This window comes from Acartia tonsa, chromosome 14, assembly GCF_053477335.1.
Source record: "Acartia tonsa isolate MP-2025a chromosome 14, ASM5347733v1, whole genome shotgun sequence".
Lineage (NCBI taxonomy): Eukaryota > Metazoa > Arthropoda > Copepoda > Calanoida > Acartiidae > Acartia > Acartia tonsa.
In genome coordinates this window covers 19,563,347-19,586,276 of record NC_137273.1, presented here as the reverse complement: position 1 = coordinate 19,586,276, position 22,930 = coordinate 19,563,347, and the positions used below count along the sequence as shown (strand labels likewise).

General features: G+C 31.3%; 1 protein-coding gene across 2 annotated transcripts in view; it reads left to right on the top strand.

Moving 5' to 3' along the window:
* LOC145306057 (FMRFamide receptor-like) overlaps positions 1-22,405 on the top strand; it is a 43,941-nt gene extending 21,536 nt beyond the window's left edge. The window contains exons 10-16 of one of the 2 annotated variants that reach the window (XM_080147986.1): positions 432-520; positions 3,968-4,043; positions 4,412-4,501; positions 5,131-5,203; positions 7,250-7,341; positions 14,254-14,292; positions 19,376-22,405. In XM_080147986.1, the coding sequence (XP_080004112.1) occupies positions 432-520; positions 3,968-4,043; positions 4,412-4,501; positions 5,131-5,203; positions 7,250-7,341; positions 14,254-14,292; positions 19,376-19,438 (522 nt within the window). In that variant the 3' untranslated portion in view covers positions 19,439-22,405. The remainder of the gene's footprint in view (positions 1-431; positions 521-3,967; positions 4,044-4,411; positions 4,502-5,130; positions 5,204-7,249; positions 7,342-14,253; positions 14,293-19,375) is intronic. The other variant, XM_080147987.1, reaches the window with a different exon arrangement.
* Positions 22,406-22,930: the final 525 nt, after the last annotated feature.

The following is a 22,930-nucleotide window of genomic DNA, read 5'->3' as shown; positions in this document are numbered from 1 at the left end:
GCAAACGAATGAGAAAACTTTTTTTTTAAACTTTGGGAACCAGTTAAATTTACCGTCCAACGGCCCTTCTTTCTTTGGTTTCCATCTATCTACCCGAGAAAGACTAAACTACGTAACTTTTGTGTCACTTTTGAGGAAGACGATTCCTGTGATGTCATATACATTTTGGAAAAGAAAAAGGGAAGGGGGGAAGAAAACCTCTTCAAAAGAGATGGGAGAAAAGGGAATCGTCTTTCTCAAAAGTGACACAAAAGTTATGTAGTTAGTCTTTCTCTTTCTACCCTAGTTTTTCTAATCTTACTCTTTTATCCATCTATTTAAACATTTTTTTTCTTATTGCTTACTTTATGATTCTATAAATCTAAAACCATATATTTGATCTAAATTTTGTAAATTCTATAATATCTTAACTAAGTTTTGATAATTTTTAGGTGTACATTATATATCTAAATCTGTTGGTTCATGGAGTCATTCCCTTGGTTCTCTTGGTTGGATTAAACATCTTCACATACAAAAGACTTAGGAATCAAGATTTTATTAAATTAGAATTACTATTTATTTTATTGCTGTTTTTGAGATCTTGTGCTTTTATTAGTGCTGATTAATAGATAATTAACAGTGGAAACTTGTAACCAAAAAGATGCATCTACATTTTATATTTACAATAAAATCATCCTAAATGAATAATAAAGCTGCTATTCTGAAAATTCATATTTGACTAATTTTTTGGTTCGCAGTTTATTTTAAAAAAAAAATTCTTTGTATTTCTTGCCCTATTACCTAGATGTATTGTTTGTTGGTTTAGGATATGCATGTGAAATAGCACTGTTAACTGAGCAAAATATTCAAAACTAGCGGCTACGCCCCCTAGAGGCCTCTAGTGGCACTTTAATTTTTTTTTTTTATATTTAAAATATTTCTTTTTGTGTTTGACGTTTATGTTTGCGTTGAACTCTCTTTTTTAAATTAAAACGTAAAAAAAATAGATTTTTTATTATTTCTCTTGGGAGGGTGGTGGTACCCTCCCCGAAAATAGTTAAAACCCTTCCCGTGACCTTTCTGAATCTACCCTGTTAAAGGGAACCCGATCGGTTCAGCGGTTAGCGAGATCCTTCGGTACAGACACACAGACGCACAGATAAACACACAGACAAACAAACAGACAAACATCCTGTTAATTTAGTATAAGGATAAACTCTTCTTCATTTACTCGTAAGTTTACATTTTACAATGTATCTCTCAAACCAATAATAGTATTTATCCTATTCATAGGTTCCAAAATCGTTTTAAAACTATTTTGCTACCAATTCTAAGCCCCATTGAGAACAGGGTCCCTAGATGCTAGGGGCGCAGCCGGTAGTATTTCAAAAAAAGCAGTGCTTATGGCAGTTGTAACAAAATGCGTAGCATTTTTCTACTAATAACACAAGCCGCGCAATTTAAATTTTAAAAAGCTGGTAAATATTGAATGGAAGAAATGTTTGTAGCATAACTTATTCCCTATTGTTCTCGCCCTAACTGGAAAGCTTGGCATGTGAAGATCAAAATTTTGCACCAAATCCCAAAATAGAGAGAGTTGCATTTTCTGATAAGGAATTGTCTTACAACAGGGAACTAGGGATGAGTTAATGAGGGATAAATTAGTTTACCCCACCCTCCCCTTTTTATATCATAACACGTAGCGCATCCGCTCGTTGTCGGAAAGGTAATTGGTTAGAATGTCGGCCTGACACCCCGTCATAACATAAGACTTTAAAAATGGTTTCTGCTGAATATGATGCTATGTCAGGTGCGCGACTTAAATAGTTAGCGTAGGAGAAATACCTTGTAAAATTGTACCTAATCATCCCAGGAATCGCCATTTAAAAATCAAGATGATAGAATATTGATAACACATGAAAATTTTAAACAACTTCGAAACGGTCGTTCTTGTAATGGTTACAGATTTGCAACGCCTCATAAATTGTATCTTATCTTATATAAGAAGCTTCATGCAATGTTTGAAACTAAATGAACAAATTCTTATATGTCTAAATTTTGGCTCCAAGTTATAATCCACCATCCATTTAGGTATTAATTCCTGAATTAAGTTCATTTATATTGTGAGATCATCTATCTAAACTTTTTGGCTTTGACTTTACATTTCTAGGATGGCGTCGATACCGATTAACACCCTCTGGATTAGAACCGGTTCTCGGACATGCGGAAAAAGCATGCATAACATAGTATTACAGATAATTTTTCACTAATATTAAAATAAAAATCATAGAACTGGTATTAATCTTATAATTTTTCATTTTAATATCTGCAGAAACCTACAATAGTAAATTTTACTCGGCTGTCATATGACAAAGAATGCTGTAGAATCCCTGACCAATATCCCCACTTATGATAAACAAAATTACCCTTTCTGTAGACTGATGGTAGAAAGATTTCATAAGAAACCTAAAGTTTTTAAGCCAAAGAATGGGATATCGTTTTTTTTAAACTTTGGGTACCAGTATAATTTATAGTGTGATATCTTACTTTATGGTTTTCAAATGTGAGACTGAGAAAAGTTTATTTTAACAAATACAGACTTTTTCTTATTCAAAACAATATTATGTTAATTTAGTCTGCATAATTTAAAATTCAAGAACAAACAACTATAAACTTATTGAACTTGGGATAAGTGTTGAATTGTAGACATCAGATAGCATAATAGCATGTCTGTAATTTGTCAAAAATGGTCACTTTTATTAAAATGTAAAACTATAATAAAATGTCAAGTTTTTTGGAACTTAAAGGATATAATGACAAGGGAAAAATTGTCGTTTATTTAGTTGGCTAACATTGACATAATTTATTGGTCAGTTTGTTCTTCCAGTAGGAGGGAGGGGATGGGGTGGATGGACAGAGTTCATTATTTTAGCTAACTACAATTTTTTACTTTATTAGCGTACAATATAATCTAGTGTAAAGATCCCATTAAAAAAGTCCACTGCTAACATACCAAATAAATTAGAGCTAGATAATTTATGGTATATGCAGTTTTGTTATGTTGATAATGTTGTACTTGCGCGGAAATGTATGCACACCATGATAATTTTATGCATAAACTTGACATTTCCTCTGCATCTTTATTTATCACAGGGAAAAGACAATGTAAGATGAGTTTATTTACAACCCCAATTATACAAACAAAATTACCACTTTTGCAGATATATAAGTATTGTTTGGACACCTATTGTTTAGACCCAACCAATAAAAGTACCCAATGTATTTTGTGGTTATGACTAAGATAACATGGTAATGAAAGTTTGGGTACCCTTATTATTTACAGTCCAATTTCCTCCCTGATTTATGCTAAGAAAATGTATTTTCTTTCTTGTTTAGCATGAATAGAACATTTTTACCACACACATTTTTACTGTTTTATAACTGCAAAAAATATTTTATAATCTTATTACGAAATAATGGAAGTAGCATAATATCTGTCTATGTAACTGTTTTTTTAGGGGGGGGGGGGTGGTTTATCAACATCTCATTCTCCAAGTGAATTAGCCATTCACAATTTTACTTCCAATGTTTTCTTCCATTATTTCAAGAATAATTTATAAATAACTAGCGGCTTCGCCAAGAGGTAATTAGAGAAAAAAAATAATTACCTCTGGATATGCCCCCACAAATTTTAAATAATTTTAAAAAAATTATGTACCTGATTAGAAGCCCTAACTCCAACACTAATTTTAATTAATTAAAAAAAAACACCACATGACCAGTAGGTATATTCCCTGAAGAGTAGAATCCGATCGGTTCAGTGGTTACCGAGATCTTAATGGACGGACAGACTGACAGACAGACATCATTCTACTTTGTATTATAGATACTATTAAAAATCACGAAACTTCTCTTCATATCTGAAAATTACTTTCACAAAAATATAAATATCCTTTGATTTTTTTTTAATCTTGAAAAATTGTTTGCCCAGGCTCTATCACAACAGCCTAGATCTATCTGTGGGCCAAGGCACACTTCAACTCAGAGAAGTTAGGCTTTCACAGGTAAAGTGGAAAACAAGATTGGCAACATCCATAATCAATAATTATAGCCCAACACAAAAAAATATGGAGAGGCCAACAGGCAAAATCAGTTACTGAGCAGATGCTTGTTTTTCCAATATGGCTTCGAAACCGATTAATAGCCGCTGAATTATAACCGGTTATGAGCAATAATGAAAAATCATGTATTACATCGTATTACAGAAATTTGTCCACGAATATCAAAATAGGAATCATAAAATTATCCAAGTTTTGTTAGCCCGGGCCTTTGGTCCCCCAGGGATAACAAAACTGGCTTTAATCTTATAAGTTTTCTTTTTAATATCCGGAGAAAGCTGTCTATAATACGATGCGATAAATAATTATTTCAGGTCAGCTTGGTTATTGTCATTGTGTTTGTGTTCTGCCATGGAATTCGTTGGATACCAAATATTTGGGAGCTACAACACTCTGAAAATCAGGTAATAAAAATTAAAATTCAGGGACGGAGGGAACATTGGACTGGAAAATTAACTAGTACACAAAATTTTTAAAACAACTATAATATTCGCGGGATTAAAAACTGTTAGTGGAGTTTTCAACTAATAATTAAACCCGCAAAAAGGATAATTTTGTTTATCATCATTGGAAAGGTACACCAATTTATCGTCCATTGTCTTATCCCTTAAGATTCCTGGGTTAAATAAAACAATTAGAAAATTAATTAGAATTACAATAATTGACTAAATGAGAATGAAATTATCTGTTTATTCCTCTTAAAAGCTTATTCTTAACATAAACGATTTACTAGTAAAACAAATGTAAGTTTCCATAATTATGGGCTTTCCCAGAAAGTGCCTAGCGAGCACAAAAATCCTCCATTTTTTAAAGTGAGATAACACCTGCTTGGGACTTGGGTAGTATTCATATAACCCTGCTGATCATCATATCCCTTCGGGGCTATCCTGTATCAAGTATAACCTAACCTCACTTATGGTAAAACGAGGTAAAACACAAAAGACTTGCCCCAATTCCATGATTTTAAAATTAAAAAAATTTGTGATCGACTATAAACTTTGAGGAAAATCGTTCATGATTAATTTTTTTTTAGAAGTTAAAATGGCCAGTTTGGATTGCTTACATCACACATGTCTCACATCTTCTCACAGTATTCAATAGTTCAGGAAAATATATCATTTATTACCTATATAAATGATCATTATCAAGACCATTTTTTAAAATTAGATTTTTAATTTAAGAATATAGATGCTATTTTAAAGGAAAGAGACCAAAAATGGTAAAAACTTGTTATTGTTCTAGTAAAATTGATAATTGATGTTATGTATAATGCGTTGATTCTTATAAAACAGGAGAATCACAGACAAATCTCCAGCCCTCTAGCTTTAACAGAAGCTGATATAATAGGAAGTTGAGACATACAATTTCCCCTTCCCCGACCGATAATTGTTTAAAAGGGGATATGACTGTCAGGGAATACTATGCTTTTTAAAATACTGGCGGCTTCGCCCCTAGCCTCTTGGGGCTTTGCCCCATGAGGTGATCAAAAAATTTTTTGCGAAATTCGTAAAAGGACCAAGGAAATCTTCTGCATAAAAAAGGACCAAGGAAATCTTCTGCAAAAAAAAACAGGACCAAGGAAATCTTCTGCAAAAAAAAAAGGATCAAGAAAATCTTCTGCAAAAAAAAAATAGGGGGGGGAAATTTACATTTTTTGGGGGGTTGGGGTGTCCCACCCCCCAAGAAAATAGCTTAAAACCACCAGAGGACCGATAGAGAATCCAATCGATTCAGTGGTTACCGAGATCTTAAGCTTCAGACGGACGGACGGACAGAGAGACATCAAGCTACTTTGTATTATAGATGTTAAAACTTTTCCTAACTCAGGTAGGGAGGGGACATTGGGCAGTTTTTTTACACTAGTCCCTAAAGTTTTATTATAACGTTTTCTTATTCGTTGGCTTAACAACTTTAAGAACTTTTATTGGATTTTGGTTAGTTGGTTCATTAAGTTTAGTATCCAAACGTTTAAATGTAATCTACAGAAGATTAACCCCTTAAGATCCTAACTATATAAACTTGAATGTTAAAGTTATAAAAATTATTTGGTTTATTCTGCAAAGATATTAATAGTTGAGGAAAAACTGTCTTATCAACACAATTTGTATTATATAAAATTTTCTTTTGTGTAGAATGTACATGTATATTTGTATAATTAATAGCGAAGGTATTCTATAATATTCGAAATGTCCGTCCGTCTGTGACAAGCAGAATAGGAAAGACGTAATTTTTTCAGCTGCTATTCAAGATCGACATTGGAAATTTTTAGTGAAGCATCCAGTGTATAATTTACTTGGTCCTTCCGTCTGTCCGTGATCAATTATTTCGTGATATTCTATGCATTTTCTCTTTGTCTGTTTGGAAATCCATGGCTTTGTGCTTCGCTATTTTTAAATCTTGTCATCCTTGTTCATTATTATTGCTCCTAATACCAAAAATAAAGAAAATGAAAAAAAAATGAAAAAGATTATTTTACGTCATACGTTTTTGGTGTAAAATAGAACAGTAACAGATTTTATAGAATGGAGCAAAAACCTACAAGAAGTATTTTTGGTCATTTACCAATATATTTTTCCCTGATTAATTCTCATTATTCATTACTTTACTTTCCACATATCCTTCTTAGAAATCAGATATTCCAGTTAATCTTATTCTTATCAGGGTTAGGATATTGTATTATGAATTAGTTTTCACCTAACATCTAAAAGGATAATAAAATGGCCGATACATTGATGTACTTCTGAAATGATGAAACACAAAAATAACCCTTATTTATATTACAATTTGTGATTAAAACGTTTGACAACTCAACCTAAGCCCCCAAAGTTGTTAAGCCAAAGAATAAGAAAGATATAACAAAACTTTTGGGACTAGTGTAATAAACAGCCCAATGTCGCCTCCCTCCATGGGGGCCCTATCGTTACGGGTTACTATACCTGCGAAACTTTTCTTTACTAACCAAACCTAAAAGTTTATTTTTGTTCCAGATGCAATATGTTTCAATAATATGAATTTATATTGAAGTAAATTTTACAATAGGCTAACAGTGTCAACCATGAAGCTACTCTATAAGCATTTTCTCTCTAATTCACTTCTAATTTCGTTTGTCCTTCCATTATTTGGGTGAGTAAAAATGGTATTTTTTGTTACAGTAAACTTCTTAATTTACCTGATAAAGCATCCCACGGTTCTCATCAGGACCTTCAGACCTCACAATCATTCCACATATCAAGAAACTAACATGGTAAGATAATTGTTGCATGATTATACTTTTTGGATACATACCGGGCTAGGTCACTGGAAGATTAATTAATCCAAAATCCGAATTCGTACTATGGAAAATATTATTTGAGTATATGATGGGCTGGACAACCATGCGTCAGCTGCCTGTAAGCCTCAGTAAATTCAACCTTGTACAATTTTAAAAATCAACTGGAAGACTAAACCTGACTCAAATATGGCAATCATTCTTTACAAACTGGTTTTAACTTGAGTCTTAGTCGCGGCTAACACGCGGCTGCCGAGCTCTGCCTTTACATCGAAAGTGCAGTATCTCTTGAAACTGTTAAAAAGATTAATTTATCTCCTATTGACCTCTTCCTGTATCCTTGATTTTAATTATAGGAAAATTATGGATATTTTGAAAAACAATTATTTTATCTAAAAACCAGAAAATTTCTTTTAAATATGTTTTACTTTTGATTTTCATAATATCGATTAAGAAATGAGCTAAAGATACATTAGATGAAGTTCATTTATTTACTTAATAAAACTTGTAATGAAAAGAAAGAAGTATTCAAAAGTTAGGAATACATTTCTTTCTTTTCAATAATAAAATGAATTTTACTTGTTTTTGTTGTGTTTGGTTTTGACTAACATATAATAAATTATGAATAAATAGTTTCTTAGATATGTGTTAAAATGGATATAAAATACGTGGACATTGTGACAGGGAAATTTATGTCGTTGATTTAGGTTGCTTTTATAGTCCTCAGGTTAAGATATCCACGTATTTTATATCCATTTTGTTAAGTATTGATTTATATTGATGTGTTGTTTTGCATGTCTTGTTATTTGTTAAAATTAATCTACTTTTGTGACAAAACAAGGATGATTAAATTCAGAGCTGGATCTTTAAATCATTTTAGTGGTGAGCCAGATCGGGGTGAGCCAACTTTCCACCAATGAGAGCACAGCATTTTATGAAATGCCGCGCTGTGATTGGCTGAAATTCGGCTCACCCCGATCTGGCTCACCACTAAAATGATTTAAAGATCCAGCTCAGCAGTGGTTATCAATAAGTTAGTAACCACACTTTTTCTGTATGATGTTGTTAGAACATTGAGGTTGCATTAACAACCATAAAACTTGTAGAATAGTTATGCTTCTTATTCATTTTTTATTGCATGAATTTACATAAACCAACCATATATAAAGTACTTGGGCCAAATTAAAGAAATTGTTTTTGAGTCCTTGGTTAAAAGTGTAAAAACATGATATTTGTTATCCTAACAATCCGTATTTTTTACAGATAAAAAAGGTGTAATTGGTTGAAAAATACAGTACGATAGAGACCTTTTATTTGTCAAGATTCGAGACCAATTTTTCTAAGAATATTAATATGTAAAAATTGTTACTTCTGAATAAAACATAATTTTACATGGAAGAAAAAGAATTCAGGTTTTTGTGAAAATATAGTTTATGTGGATCGATATACTCTCCACTAATAAAAGGTTGCCTGATAAAGATCTGTAGATGATTCCCTGAAAAGGAGAACCTAATCAGTTTAGCGTTCTGCGATATCTTTTAGAATAGCCAGAAAGGCATACAAAATACAGAATTTCTTTTAAAGAATCATATTAAACTTTTTGTTAAATGCATGGTAGCTAGAATAAAGAAAAAATATATTTTTAATAATTTGTAATTTGCTTTGAAAATCTAAATTATATATTAAAGAGTTAGTTTTATCATTTTTGATGATTTAAAATTGTTGTTTTACCCCTTGAATACCCTTTTACTTAACTTGCATGGGTCCCTTGCATGGGGGCAGGATGGAATATGAAAAAATGTAATTAATAACAAGAAACCATGAACTTTTAAGTTTGCTAGCGTATAAAACATATAAATTACTTTTGCACATCAAAGTACCCGTCAACAGAAGTCCTACATTCTCGAATTGCAAATACTCAGTCAATCTTGAATCGATGTGGGGGCATAATGTTTACGTTCAGCCGTTTGGCAGCTAGCAGTTCATAGTTTTTTTTTGTGATCTCAGAAACATTTTACTAGTTTTTCATTATTCTTTTTCCTGTCCCCTTTCTCCATTAGCTTTGATGCTTGGCATCTTAAAATATCTGTTTGCTTAAATTTAATTTTTTTCTTATTATTTTATGTTATATCTAGGTTGTCAAAAAAAATTCATGTATTTTATTATTCTATCTATAATACAAAGTAGAACGATGTCTGTCCGTCTGTCTGTCCGTCTGTCCGTCTGTCCGTCTGAAGCTTAAGATCTCAGTAACCACTGAACCGATCGGATTCTACTCTTCAGGGTATATACCTATTGGTCCTGCGGTGGTTTTAAGCTATTTTCTTGGGGGGTGGGACACCCCCAACCCCCCCAAAAATGAAAATTTACCCCCCCCAAAAAAATACTCCTGGTGCTGCTGGTGCAGCTGGTGGTGCTGGTGCTGGTGGTGCTGGTGCAGAAAATTATTTTTTTTGGGGGGCAAAGCCCCTAGAGGCTAGGGGCGAAGCCGCTAGTATATATATATTTTCTTATATGAAGAAATTCTATGTCATGGGAATCAATATATGAATTACTTGGATAGTACCTACACTTATAAAATCTTATTTGAAGCTGGCTAATATAATGATAACCCCATCCGCCTTTTTACCCCATCCACTCCCCTTCTACTGGAGGAACGTACTGACCAATACACGAGAACTATAGTAGCAGCCAAAATTGACGACAAAATTTCCCCTGTTATAATATCCAAGTAATTATTATGTCGATTTTCATGGTTTTATATAAATCATTTACAGAAACGTAAATAAAAGTTAAATATTTGATTCCAATTCAAAAAGGTATTAAACTTATGACATTTATTTTTTTATCCTTGGAAAACTATTCCTATATAAATACGCTGGAGAATTATACTTGTATTTGTATTATTAATTAAAAGATATAGTTATTTATTATCATACTGTATTTAATGTACATAAATCTTTTATGTGTAACTATTATCTATAATACAAAGTAGAATGATGTCTGTTCGTCTGTCTGTCCGTCTGTCTGTCCGTCTGTCTGTCCGTCTGTCTGGCCGTCTATCTGTCCGTCTGTCCCTTAAGATCTCGGTAAACACTGAACCGATCGGATTCTACTCTTCAGGGAATAAACTACTGGTCCTGTGGTGGTTTTAGGCTATTTTTTTTTTGGGGGGGGGGGGACACCCCCAACCACCAAAAAAACAAAAAATCCCCCCAAAAAATGTTTTTTTTTATATTTTTAAAAAGTGGTGGAGTGAGGGCATCTGAAGGTAATAAAAGATGTAATTATGCCTCTTGGGGCAAAGCCCCGAGAGGCTAGGGGCGAAACCGCTATTAATAATAATAAAGTATGTAAGTAAAATAGGTAAAAATAGTAAGGTGATGTTTATATCATTTAAAGCTATGTATGTCTACTTAAAGTATAAAAACTGCTACATTCCAACTCGGGTTCTTCCATAGATTTCAAAATTCAAACTTAGCATTTAGAAGTACTTGTGTGTATATTCTATACTTTAAATTATGTTACACTATTTACGGATGTACGGACACTTAATATACCAAGGAAGAGAGGAAACATTGAACTTCAATTAACTAACTGGTACCCAAAGATTTAACCTTATTATTTAGTCTAAAAACAGTGGGTACTCATTGTTAATTACAAACTAGCAATATTCAAACTGTTCCAGGACAAACGTAGGAGTCCCAAACGTAGTAGGGGAAAAACGTCAGAGTGGACAAACACAAGAGTCCCAAACGTTTGATTGGGACAAACGCAGAAGTGGGACAAACGTAGGAGTTTTAACTAAATATATTTAAAATCTACAGAAGCGGGTTATTTTATTTCCTTTGTTGGATGTGTACAATAAATGTAATAAGTATAGATGTATATCCCAGACAACTATCTGGCCCCGGTCTTTGGGACCTTTTTCGTCTGCTAGCAATTTGCGTTTTTGCTCTTATGTAGCGATATGGCTGTGTTAATATATACGATGTTATTGGCTAATATTTAAAGACCTAATTGAAAGTCGGCACAGGGTCATTTAACCCCTTATCACTCTTTTGTTTTACTCTAATATTTGTAAATCAGTTTATCGTCAATTAGATACCTGCATATGCCATAACTATATAGTTGCTACACTACGGAAAAATGCACCAGAACTTGTGGGATAAGATTTAATATTACTTTCGTGAAAGGATTAAATCATGGATTCTAAGATAATGATATACAAAATTAACCCTTTAAAATTAATGGGGAGTAATGTTATTTGTTGAAAAGTTCAAACATGAGATAGGAAAAGGAAAATTACTATTCCCCCATATTTTTAATATCAATAATGGAGGGAAGGGCTCAATGCTCGATAGGCATTTGCAGGGAAAGAACTGAAGATGACAGAATCCTATTCCCTTGTCCCTGAATAAAATTGAAATGAAGAAGAAGAACCATAACGGTTGTATTAACCTACAATCCTTAATCCATCATTTACCAGATATTAAAGCCAGAAGTTTACCCCTGAAAGCTTTTTAGGGAGATTATTTTATCTAATACTGATCTATCCCTGAATTCTTGGTAACTAGAGGACCGTAGAGGGAGGGGACATTGGACTGTTACAATAGTCCCAAAAGTTTTGTAAAAAGGTTTTTTTTATGCGTTTGCTAACAAACTTTGAGCTGACTTTTATCAAATTTTTAGTGGGTAGTTCATTAAGTTTAGTGTCCAAACGTTTTAATCACTAATTTTAATCTACAGAAGAGATAATTTTGTGTGTCATCAAAGGGAATGTATATCAATTTATTGGACATTGTCTTATCCCCCTAGATCCCTGGTAGAAGAGTGAAAACATGAAAACGTCAAATATAATTACCAAACTTACTTTTAAAAACTTTGTATAAGGATCAGGAAAGGAAGATAGGATAGACAGATAGTTCACAAGTATCAGGATTCTAGAGGGATAAGACAAGAGATGGTAATTGATAGAAACGACCAATTAAAATTTAAGAAAAGTACCCATAATATATAGCCAACGAATGATACATGTTTATAAAACTTTGGATACCTATATGATGTACAATGTCCCCTCCTTCTATGAGAGAAAGTGAAATAGAGAGAGTTAAGTATGATTAAATAAAGAGATATCAGTTCATGCAAAAGTAAGAGAAAATATAAATAAAAGTAAAAAAATTGTTGTTAGAAGGATAAATGGTAAATTCAAAGAAATTTATGATCAATCATTTCATCGCAAATTTTCATAACTTTTTTACATAATAAAGTTTATATCTTGTTTTCCTTTTACATCTAGTTGTTTACCCCCCCCCCCCCTCAAATAGGGGTAAAGAGAAAGGTATCGGTTATTAAACTAAATTAAGCAGACACAAATAATTTGCATGATAATTGAATTGACTGATAAAGTGATTAGTCAAATATTTTACCCTTTTGATTTAAAAAAAAAATAAGTTTTATCAAATAAAAAAATAATTATTTGAATTATTTGATTTCCTGTAAAAGCTAAAATTTGAAAACCTACAAAATTAAGTGTTAAATATTTTTTACCTATATTTGCGACTACTTTTACTACACAGAATCTGCCATTTTTAAACATTTACAAAAGATCAACCCATTTCGAGACGGCTGTAAACTGCTTCAAAGTTCCCAACATTCTAAAGTTGTGCTATGAGTAGGAAGGGAGCTTATAATGTACTCTAGATTACTCTGTTACCCAAAGTTTCATAACTATGTTAGCCTATTTGTTTGCTCAAAAATTAGGGTATTCTTATTGAAATGTGATTTGTTAGTTTTAAACTATTAGAATTCAACATTTTTAACAAATAAATTAATCTATTATTGGGTAATCATTGGAGATATATATTAATTTATTGTCAATAAGCTTATACCCTAAAATTTACCCCTACCTTGGGGGTGCCGTAGGCACCTCCAACCATTTAGGAGTGGTTATTACCCTTCGCGCGCCATTTTACCCCAAAAAAAACAAACCTTCCCCCCTTAAACAAATTTCATCCCCCCCCCCAAAAAAAAAAATAATAAGCTTGGACGCCCCTGCCTCCTTTCACCTACGCTGCTTTTCTAGACTATATTTGCAGATTATTAGAATCTTTAACCATAAAATTTGAAAAGCCAATACCAAAAATGTGTACATAATTTCATTTACAAAAAAAATGAGATCTTCCTGATCATGATTGAGTAATTCTTTTGGCTTTTTTGAGCTAGATCTAATACATAATACAAAATCAATATACGCAAGCCATGTACCCATAAACATCCTTTAAAGTTAAAATATCAAAATATATAAATTTGTACATAAATACTTGTGATTCTTTTTATTGATTATCAAAACTATACATTATTTATATAAAAAAGTTTACTTTTGATATCATTCTATTAAAAGATATTTTTTTATGGTTTAGTAAGTACAATATTAAATTATATAACTATGTTTAGAATTAATTTTTGCTTGACAACCTATATGTAACTAAATTTAATTGCATTTTGTAGTTCTAAAGCTTAATTAATTAGATTGAAACCTTCCCTTCTAAACCCGTTTGCATTTTTGAAAAAAATATATTGAATTAAAATTATTTATGTAAGTGTTTCCTCAGTGCTCAAGGGATTTGGATTTTTAAAAATTTTGCAAATAGATTCACATTTTTAAAAGTTTTTTTTTCTAAAATAGCCAATTTTACAAGAGAAAAATAAAATAAAAATAAAGGACCCAGAGAAAAATTGAAATATTAATGATTTTGAAGTAAAGAATATTAGTAAAAAGTTCAATTGGTTATAAGAACAGGGAATATTTTAAAAAGGCATTGAGGAAAACTTATAAAATCCTAAAGTTGCGGATTTTTCTGAACAAAATTTGTTTTTTGTTTTAAGAATGGGGGAGATGTGACAACAATTTTAGCATCAAAAAAGGTAAAAATAATTAATTTTTATCAATGATTGAATAAAAAAAAGGTGAATCAATATCAAATATATCAAAATTAGTCATTAATAGGAAACTATATGGTAAAATTTATAGTTGAACTTGTGTTATAAGGATTTGCTACATATTAAGATGTTCTTGAGAAGAACCTTATTGTTTACTGTTGTACAATGTTTTTCCACTCTTCCTGTTATTTGTTTAAAAATGTAATCCACACAAAATGTTGCTTCCCCAGAAATGAGATTAGTTGTTGAAAGCCTTTAGAACCAAGAAAAATTCTTTATCCATCGAATAACTAAAAAAAGTATAAAGATTGTCTTTCTCCCCAAAGCACACAATACAACACTTTTCTGACTTGTAAACTTACCACTAGTATATAAGATACTTACTTTACCGTTACCTAGTAAGGGTGGGAAACATCTAGAAAATTTAGAGCATCATCCACGTTTACTGGGATGCGATGCTCTAACACCCAAGGATATTAGGTTAAGTAACATCCATCAGACAACCAACCCTTTGATTTCACGACCTTTGTCTGAGAAGTCCTAACTGTGCATGGTGATGAGTTGCGCCTGTTTACGGGCTAAGGAATTCCACCTACTCTTACTATTTATGTCCCGCACCTGGCACAGCAGCAGTAGGAACCATTTTAACTTCTTTAGTTATGACGCGGTGTCGGTCTGAGATTTGAACCTATAACCTCCCTGGCGACGAGCGGATGCGATACTTGTTGAGCCATGATCGCGGGGTTATAATTTACTAGTGGCTACGCTCCAAGAGACATCTTTAAACATTTGATGGGGGGGGGGGGGAGTGTTTAAATCAGCCATCTTTTTTTTTTAATTAGAGGGGTGGGATAATTTTTTTTGTAGAGGCAAAGTATTTTTTAAATGTGTAAGTACCCTTGTCAATAAATTTTTTTAATAATTTCTGGACCTTTAGAAACTTTATTGTATTGGTCTATCAGTTAGAAAGTCTTATAGACTTATTGACATTATGTTACTCCATATGTTGTTTAAGGAAGATAATTTTCCTGAAAAGAAAATGATGCTATAAAAGATTCCATAAACCATAAAGATACTCAATACATTGTCATTATCATAATATATCATAAACTTAGCTCATTCTGATAGAAAAATTATAAAATAAAATAGGTATTCTTATCTAAAAAAAATGCAGGGTGTATGTCTTTCATAAGATCTTGATATCCGCTGAAAGGATATTGCATTTTTCTTATAGTGAAGCTCCCATAATGTCTTTGAAAAAAGGTGAAGGTACCTTCCCTAAACAATTTTATCAATCAGTTTGCAAGATCTTTTAATACAAAAAGACAGAAAATATTCTGTCTTTTTTACATAAGAATTGTATATTGATTTTAGAACTGGCTCTTTTTTAGAAAATAATGTAGGATGAGTCAAAAGGCATTGAACTCAATGGATTGTTTTTGGGTTGTTTAAATTGGTATACAACAGAATACTTTTAGTACCATTATCCTCTATCAGTGATGTTATTCTAAAGTTTCAGCTACACTTTTGAATCACTATTTTTTTTAGGAGTGGGTAGTTAATTATTCTAGAGAGGGAGGGGACATTGGACTGTAAAATTTTACAAATATTATATGTTCTTATTCGAAGGCTTAAAAACTTTTGGATCTTTTTTTAAAATGGTTTTAACTAACATTGTCCAAATTATTTAACTATTAATTAAAATCTACATAATTGGCTGTTTTGTTTATTATCATTGGGGAGTAACATCAATTTATCATCCATTGTCTACATCTGGAGATTACCTAGTAATTGCTTGACAACCAAGGATTAATATAAAAGTTTCTACCCATGATTTTTATATAGTTAGTAAACTCAATTAGAAAAATAATTTAGATAGCGGATTTATAGTATAGATGTATATAATACCTGCCTTCCTTTTTCAAAATCCTCTTTCGTCTGCTTCTAAATTATTTTCTGCTCCTTGGCTGTGTTAATATAGGCGACGCCATTGGTTGATTTTCAATGACCCAATAGAAAGGTTGCACAAGGCGGTTGCGATGGGGAGATACTGTTACTTAACCCTTTTTCCCTCTAGTGTTTTACTTTAATGTTTAGATTTTGTCCTAAACTTTGCAAAGCTTAATATAAAAGCACAGAAATTTTGTAATACACATGCAAGAAATACTTTTGTAAAGTTCAATAACCCAAATTCACCATTGCTTTGAATTATGTTGGAATAGATGAGTAGGTGGTGAGGCATGGACAATTTTTATGAAAAAAAATTATGATCTTGTCCAATAGTAGCGAAGCTGTTTACCATTAATAAGCAAAACATACAACCAAACATTGAGAAAATTAGAAAAAGCATTAAAAGAAAAAGAGTTAACCCCAAAAAAATTTAAAGTTGCATTTAAAGTATATACTGGATATTCTATTTGTTTCTCTATATTATCTATCTGTTTGCAAACATCCATTCACAAGTGGGGGTCCAAAAAAAGCCTAAAAAAATTAAAGATTAATAAATCCATTTAAAACAAATCTAATAAGGATTAAAGCAATGCATATTGCTTATTATCCCATCTGTACTGACACATAAACTATAATCATAGAAAAGCCAAACTGCTTTTGTTCCTTATCTAAATAAAGCTTCAAAGCACAGACTTGAATATAAAGGTTATTTAAAAGAATGGAAGAATGAAAGACTATTTATGCGTTTTCCCACTATCTTGATTAAATAATTCGACCTTATTCTTCGAATAGTGATATTGGTTTGTCATATAGATAGATTAATAGAGGAATCCTATCCATTTATAGTGGGCCACACAAACCTCCTCCACCACCCACCCTCCAATCCATCCCAATTTAGCTGAATTTTTTTTTTGTCTTTTTGGAACCTAGTAAAAGTGTCTATCTTTTCATCTTTGTGACGTAACAAAAATCCATCTCTTATTTAGGGGTTTCCTTCCCACCTCCCCTCTCATCCTTCGATTTTGTTACGTAACAAAGATAAAAAGTTAGACACTATTACTAGGTTCTCTTTTTGCTTTGTAGAAACTGCTGATATTTGTTCTATTATGGAAAGTTATTGCAAATATTTTCCTTTGTCCCACTAATAGAAAATCATTATTACTATTTCTTGTACAGTGTGTAAGTTTTTTATATGTTCGATCATGTATTTGGCAATAACTCTGTCAAATATGCTATCAAAACAGACCTTTTTTGACATAAGATACTAAAACAGTTGCTTTATAAGCCCATGTAATTAGTTTTGTAATATCTTTCTATTTCATGGAAAAATAATAAAAATACTAAAAATATGTAAATTTGGGTGTAAGTTTTTATATATATAGAAACCACAAATCAATAGAAAAATTTCTATTTTTAAACTTTTTTTCTAATTTTTAAAGTTTAATTCTGTTCAATTAACTTTTTTAAAGGATTTGTGCATTGATTATAACATAATAGAAATTTAGGTAAATATTAATGCTTTTTCAAAGAAAGAAAATTTAGAAAATAAGAAATTTGACTTCTATCACTTCGGAGGACATCTGCCAACCTCTACTTTTCAGGATGTAGGTAAATACATGTCAGATATAATAATTAGCCCAAAAAGAAAAAAAAGTTTATGGTTTCCATACACATTAAAACTTACACACAAATTTGCATATTTTTAATATTTTCATTAATTTTTTATGAAATAGAAAGATATTACAAAACTGATTACCTGGGCTTATAAAGGAACTTTTTCAGTATCTTAGGTCGAAAAAGGTCTGCTTTGAAAGCATTTTTTGGCAGAGTTATGGCCAAATACATGATCGAACATATAAAAAACTTACAGATTTTAAACTTTATCCCTCAAAGAATGTGTTCATTACATAGTTTCCATAACATACATTTTTTCTGAAGAATATATTATTTAACACACATTTTTCTAAATATGTTGTAATAGTAATAGAGGCTAGGGGCGAAGCCGCTAGTATAATATAATTTAATAAATCACTATATCAACAAATAACTTGCAAAAAGTAAATTGTGCATTATAAATCCGCTTTGCTATGTGTATATTTAAAGGGAGCTGTGCTACTCTACAAGTGATCAGTTCATTACTTTACACATAACAAGAAAGATATTATTAATTTATATTATTTTACCCTTGTCAAAACATACAGAGTGACACAAATAGAAACAAATTTCCAAACTATGAATAAAGTAGCAAATTTATCGGCTATAAAAAACAAAACTATGATTTAATGCTTTTAAAAATAGTGAAAAGGCATTCTATTATCTTTGATACGTGTTTAAAAAAAGCAAGAAATGTATTTGTGCGTGTCAGGGTCGCAGTGAAGCAGTTTGTATCAAAGTTAAAAGGTTTGATACTACTTGTATAAAAATGTCCGCACATTTTGTCCCAAATTATTAGCACAGCTTGCAATATTTTTATTATATAAGCAAATCTGTTTAAAGTAATTTGTACAGTATCTTAATGATATAGCAAATTTACTTCACAAAACTGTATTTCTAATATTTTCAACATTCACCAATTTGACCTTATTCCAGATTCTTCATGAAAAATTCTGGGAATGATAAAGGTTACTTTGTGATTAGAGCATAAATAAAATGCCATAATTTTAAATGCATTAAAATTTTACCTCGATTTTGGAGGCCAGGAATGAATCAGGGAGGGAGGGGACATTGGGTTGTTTATTATTCTAGTTCCCATAGTTTTATATCAATGGTTTCTTAATAGTTAGCTTAATAACTTTAGTGACATATATCTAATTTTGATTGGTTAATACATCAGGTTGAGTTTTCAAACGTTTCAACCACTAATTGTAATCTAAATAAGGGGTAATTTTGTGTATCAGCATTTGGGATGTACATCAATTTATCGAACATTGTCTTCTCCCTTAAGTTCCCTGAGAATGAATCGATCTAAAAAAATTGCTTTAGTGTTTTATACAAGTTCCCTTTGTCAACAGACAGAAAACCTTTTAACTTTGCCTTTAACACAACTAAATTAAAGGTTAACCTGTTTGATTCAAGAATCTTTCTTTTTAAAAAGATTTTTAATATTTTTTTTATTTAGATCTCGTGCACAACACAAATTGTGCCATGCGACCAGACAGAGTTCATGTCCACCCAGTTATAGGAGACACCATCTTTGTTATCAGCTGATGGTATTGTGACGTCATCCACAAACTGTATTGAGCTAATGCCAATTGGGTCAGCTGATGTTGAAATGTCGTCTTCGTTAAATATTAAGGCTTTATCTCCAAATGTTATTTCTCACCAAAGAAATATGTGGAATATCAATAAGAGGTTTCAGAAAATAACAGGTATGAAGTGAAAAGTTATACAGAAATGATAGCAAAATGAATAATTTTATAAATACTTTTATCTCTAAAAATCAGTTAATAATGATTTTGTCTGATTCAGCTTTTTTCAAACAATTCTTCATTTAAATAAATTGATTTTTCCAAGAAATATCTATTATAGTTATAAATATACAGTTAAGATCTCATTCCATAAATCATGCCAAATTTTCATTATGTAACCAATAAAATAAATTATATATAGATATTAATTTATTAAAAGATCTCTATTAAATTTTGCTAACAAAAATTTTATAGTTGAAAAATTTAGTCAGTGGCGTGCACAGTGATTCACCAGTGGGATATAAAACCATGGTTGATGGGGCTGAAAAAAAGGAAGGAAGGTCTTTCCAATTTTAATTGTAATTAGGTTGATAACATCCACCTCCTGCTGCATGCCACTGAATGTAATATTATTGTAACTTTTGTAGTACTTATGTTCATTGTATTATTGAATTTTAAAAATTCATAATCTTATAGTTATATTAAATAAATAAAACAAAAAGTAAAAGTAATTTAAAGATTTAAAATTTTGACTATTTAAACGTTTTTATTACTAGTTTACTTTATAAAGACATAAACGTCTATGCTAACACTTCTTTGACAAATTTATCACTGTACAAAAAAAGCAAAACTTAATTTTTAAAATTGTATTAAAAGTTACAAAAATGACCAATCAAAAATAAAATAGTACCTGATTTAAAATAGTCAAAATCACAAAAATACGTTTGTCAGTACCATTTGTACTTATTATAAGAATATAAAGATAAGACGTATTATAAATCCTATCATACTAAGAATTAATTTATAACCTATCACGATATTTTATGTTTTGCCTCAACATTTTAGATTAAGGAAAATATAATTGTATATAACTTTAAATCTAGTGCAGTTCACGATACAATGTTTATGGGAACTTTTAATTTCAAAAATCTATGAACTTTAAAGGTTTACAAGCTGCCAAACGACTGAATACACAAGGAAAGCTTAACTGAAGAAAAAACGCGTAATGTAAGTCTTTCGCGCATTTAAATACGCTGCAAGATAACTGTGCATTATTAAGTACAGTCTATTCCCATTAATTTGTAGGCCTTCTTATGTTGGTTAAAATTGTGTACTAACATAATATACACAGGTTTAACCGTTTTGCCACTAGGAGCCTTAAAAGTTCATTGATCCCAGGAACATTTTACCGTAAACTGCACTAGATTCATAACTTTTTTTATATTTCCATGAATCTGTTTTCCGCATTCTGGTAAAAAAATTTATTATAATCAACATTTTAATTATAAAAATTAATTTGAAATGACACAAATACTAAATTAAATTTTCGGAACCGTTAGAAGTTTTTACTTCAAGGACTTCTAATTCCTTTATATTAAAATAATTGCTTTTGTAATGTTCCAAATTAAATGCTCAGGAAAGGAGAGGATAATGGCAGATAAATCAATCTACAAATTTCCAAGGAATGAATTTCACAGAAATGTTTGGGGCAAGATAAATTTTTTTTTATTACCTATTCCTATTTCCCTGTATCTGGGTTTTTGAATTTCTGAATTTGCTGCTAAAACCAATCCCGTTTATCCTTGTCAAAATACCAGAGTATCATAATCATAATCCATAAATGAACTACTCACGTGTCTATTTGTCAAAATACCAGTGTATTTTTGGGTGTCTTAGTCCTGGGAGTTTCATAATAGTTATTACAGTAGCTATTCTACACTAATATTTGCTTTGACCATCCGTCTGTCAATAGGGCTACTCAGTTGGTGTTCTCACACAAAATAACATGCTGAGCATTGGTAACCTTGCACACCCCTGCCTATTTCTGCAATAAATTCAAAATAAGGGAAGAGGGGGGTAATACCTTGTTTGATTGTTTATCACTTTAGGTCAGGTTAGGTTAGATTATATTGGCAAAGGGAAGCCCCGCAGGTGTTAGGTATATTGGAAAACAATTATCCTCCCCCCTTTTATTTTAATTTATTTTAATTAATAAGGGGGAATTAACAGTGCTAAAAGGATCTTTGTGTGATAGGACAATAAATTTCTTCTGTCCGACCATTTGTCTATTTTGTTATGATAGAATCAACCACTAATTGTAATAGTTTTTATTATTTCTTGTGAAGATTTTTAAATTAACACCCTTAAAAAGTTTGCCTGCTTAGTCTTTTCTAAATTCGGATGTTGTTTTCTTATTTCAATTATTTGCCTTACCTAACCAAGCCAAATTCACTGAATTTTTACCGCATTCATATGAACTATTCTTTTTAAATGACGAAGCCAAATCTGCACCACTTTTGTACCTCTTTTGATTCCTGTGACGTCATAAAAATGAGGGAGATGAGTGGAGAAGTGGGAAAGAAAATTTCTAAAAAAGAGATGGAGAGTCCATAATTTTTTATGACGTCACAGGAATAAAAATCCTTGGTTTATTTTAATTTTGTGCCAAGATTTTAAGCTTAGGCAAGTTTATTTGAATAAATAAAATGCTGTAGATATTTTTACCTCTTAAAAATATTTCCTAATACTTTTTTATTCATACTTTTGCGATATGAAGTAAATTAGATTTTCTATAACTGAAAATACCTCTTCCTAATCTAATTTAATTAAGTTATTCAATTGAAAAAAAGTTAAAATTGTAATTTATTAGATAAAATTGTAAAAATATCAAAAATGTAATAAAATGTATCCTTAAAATTAAAATGCTTTAAAATATTAATCTTTCTCTCTCTGTTATGTGATCATGTAATAAATGTTATTTTCATAAATCTTAGTTCTTTTCCCAATGCGTAATTTTACCTGAGCTGGATCTTTAAATAATTTTAGTGGTGAGCCAGATCGGGGTGAGCCAACTTTCCACCAATGAGAGCACAGCATTTTATGAAATGCCGCGCTGTGATTGGCTGAAATTCGGCTCACCCCGATCTGGCTCACCACTAAAATGATTTAAAGTCCAGCTCTGTTCAATTTAGAGGCTCATTCCCTTAGAGTGTCTTGTTAAGCACATAACTCCCCACCCATTATTATGAAATAAACTTAAAAACAGGGGTGAGTGGTATAATTTTCATTTGTGATTACTTTAGGTCAATTTAGGTTATGTTATCTTTGTTACTGTGTAGTTCCGCAGGACTCTGGCACCATAGCAGGATCAGGGCTCCGTGCAGGGTTTGGGCATAGGGGAAAAAACTAGCCCATCATATTCATTTTATTTTTTTATGAAAGTGAAACAAAAGTGGTGGGGATCGCTTTAGACGAATGTTATCGTT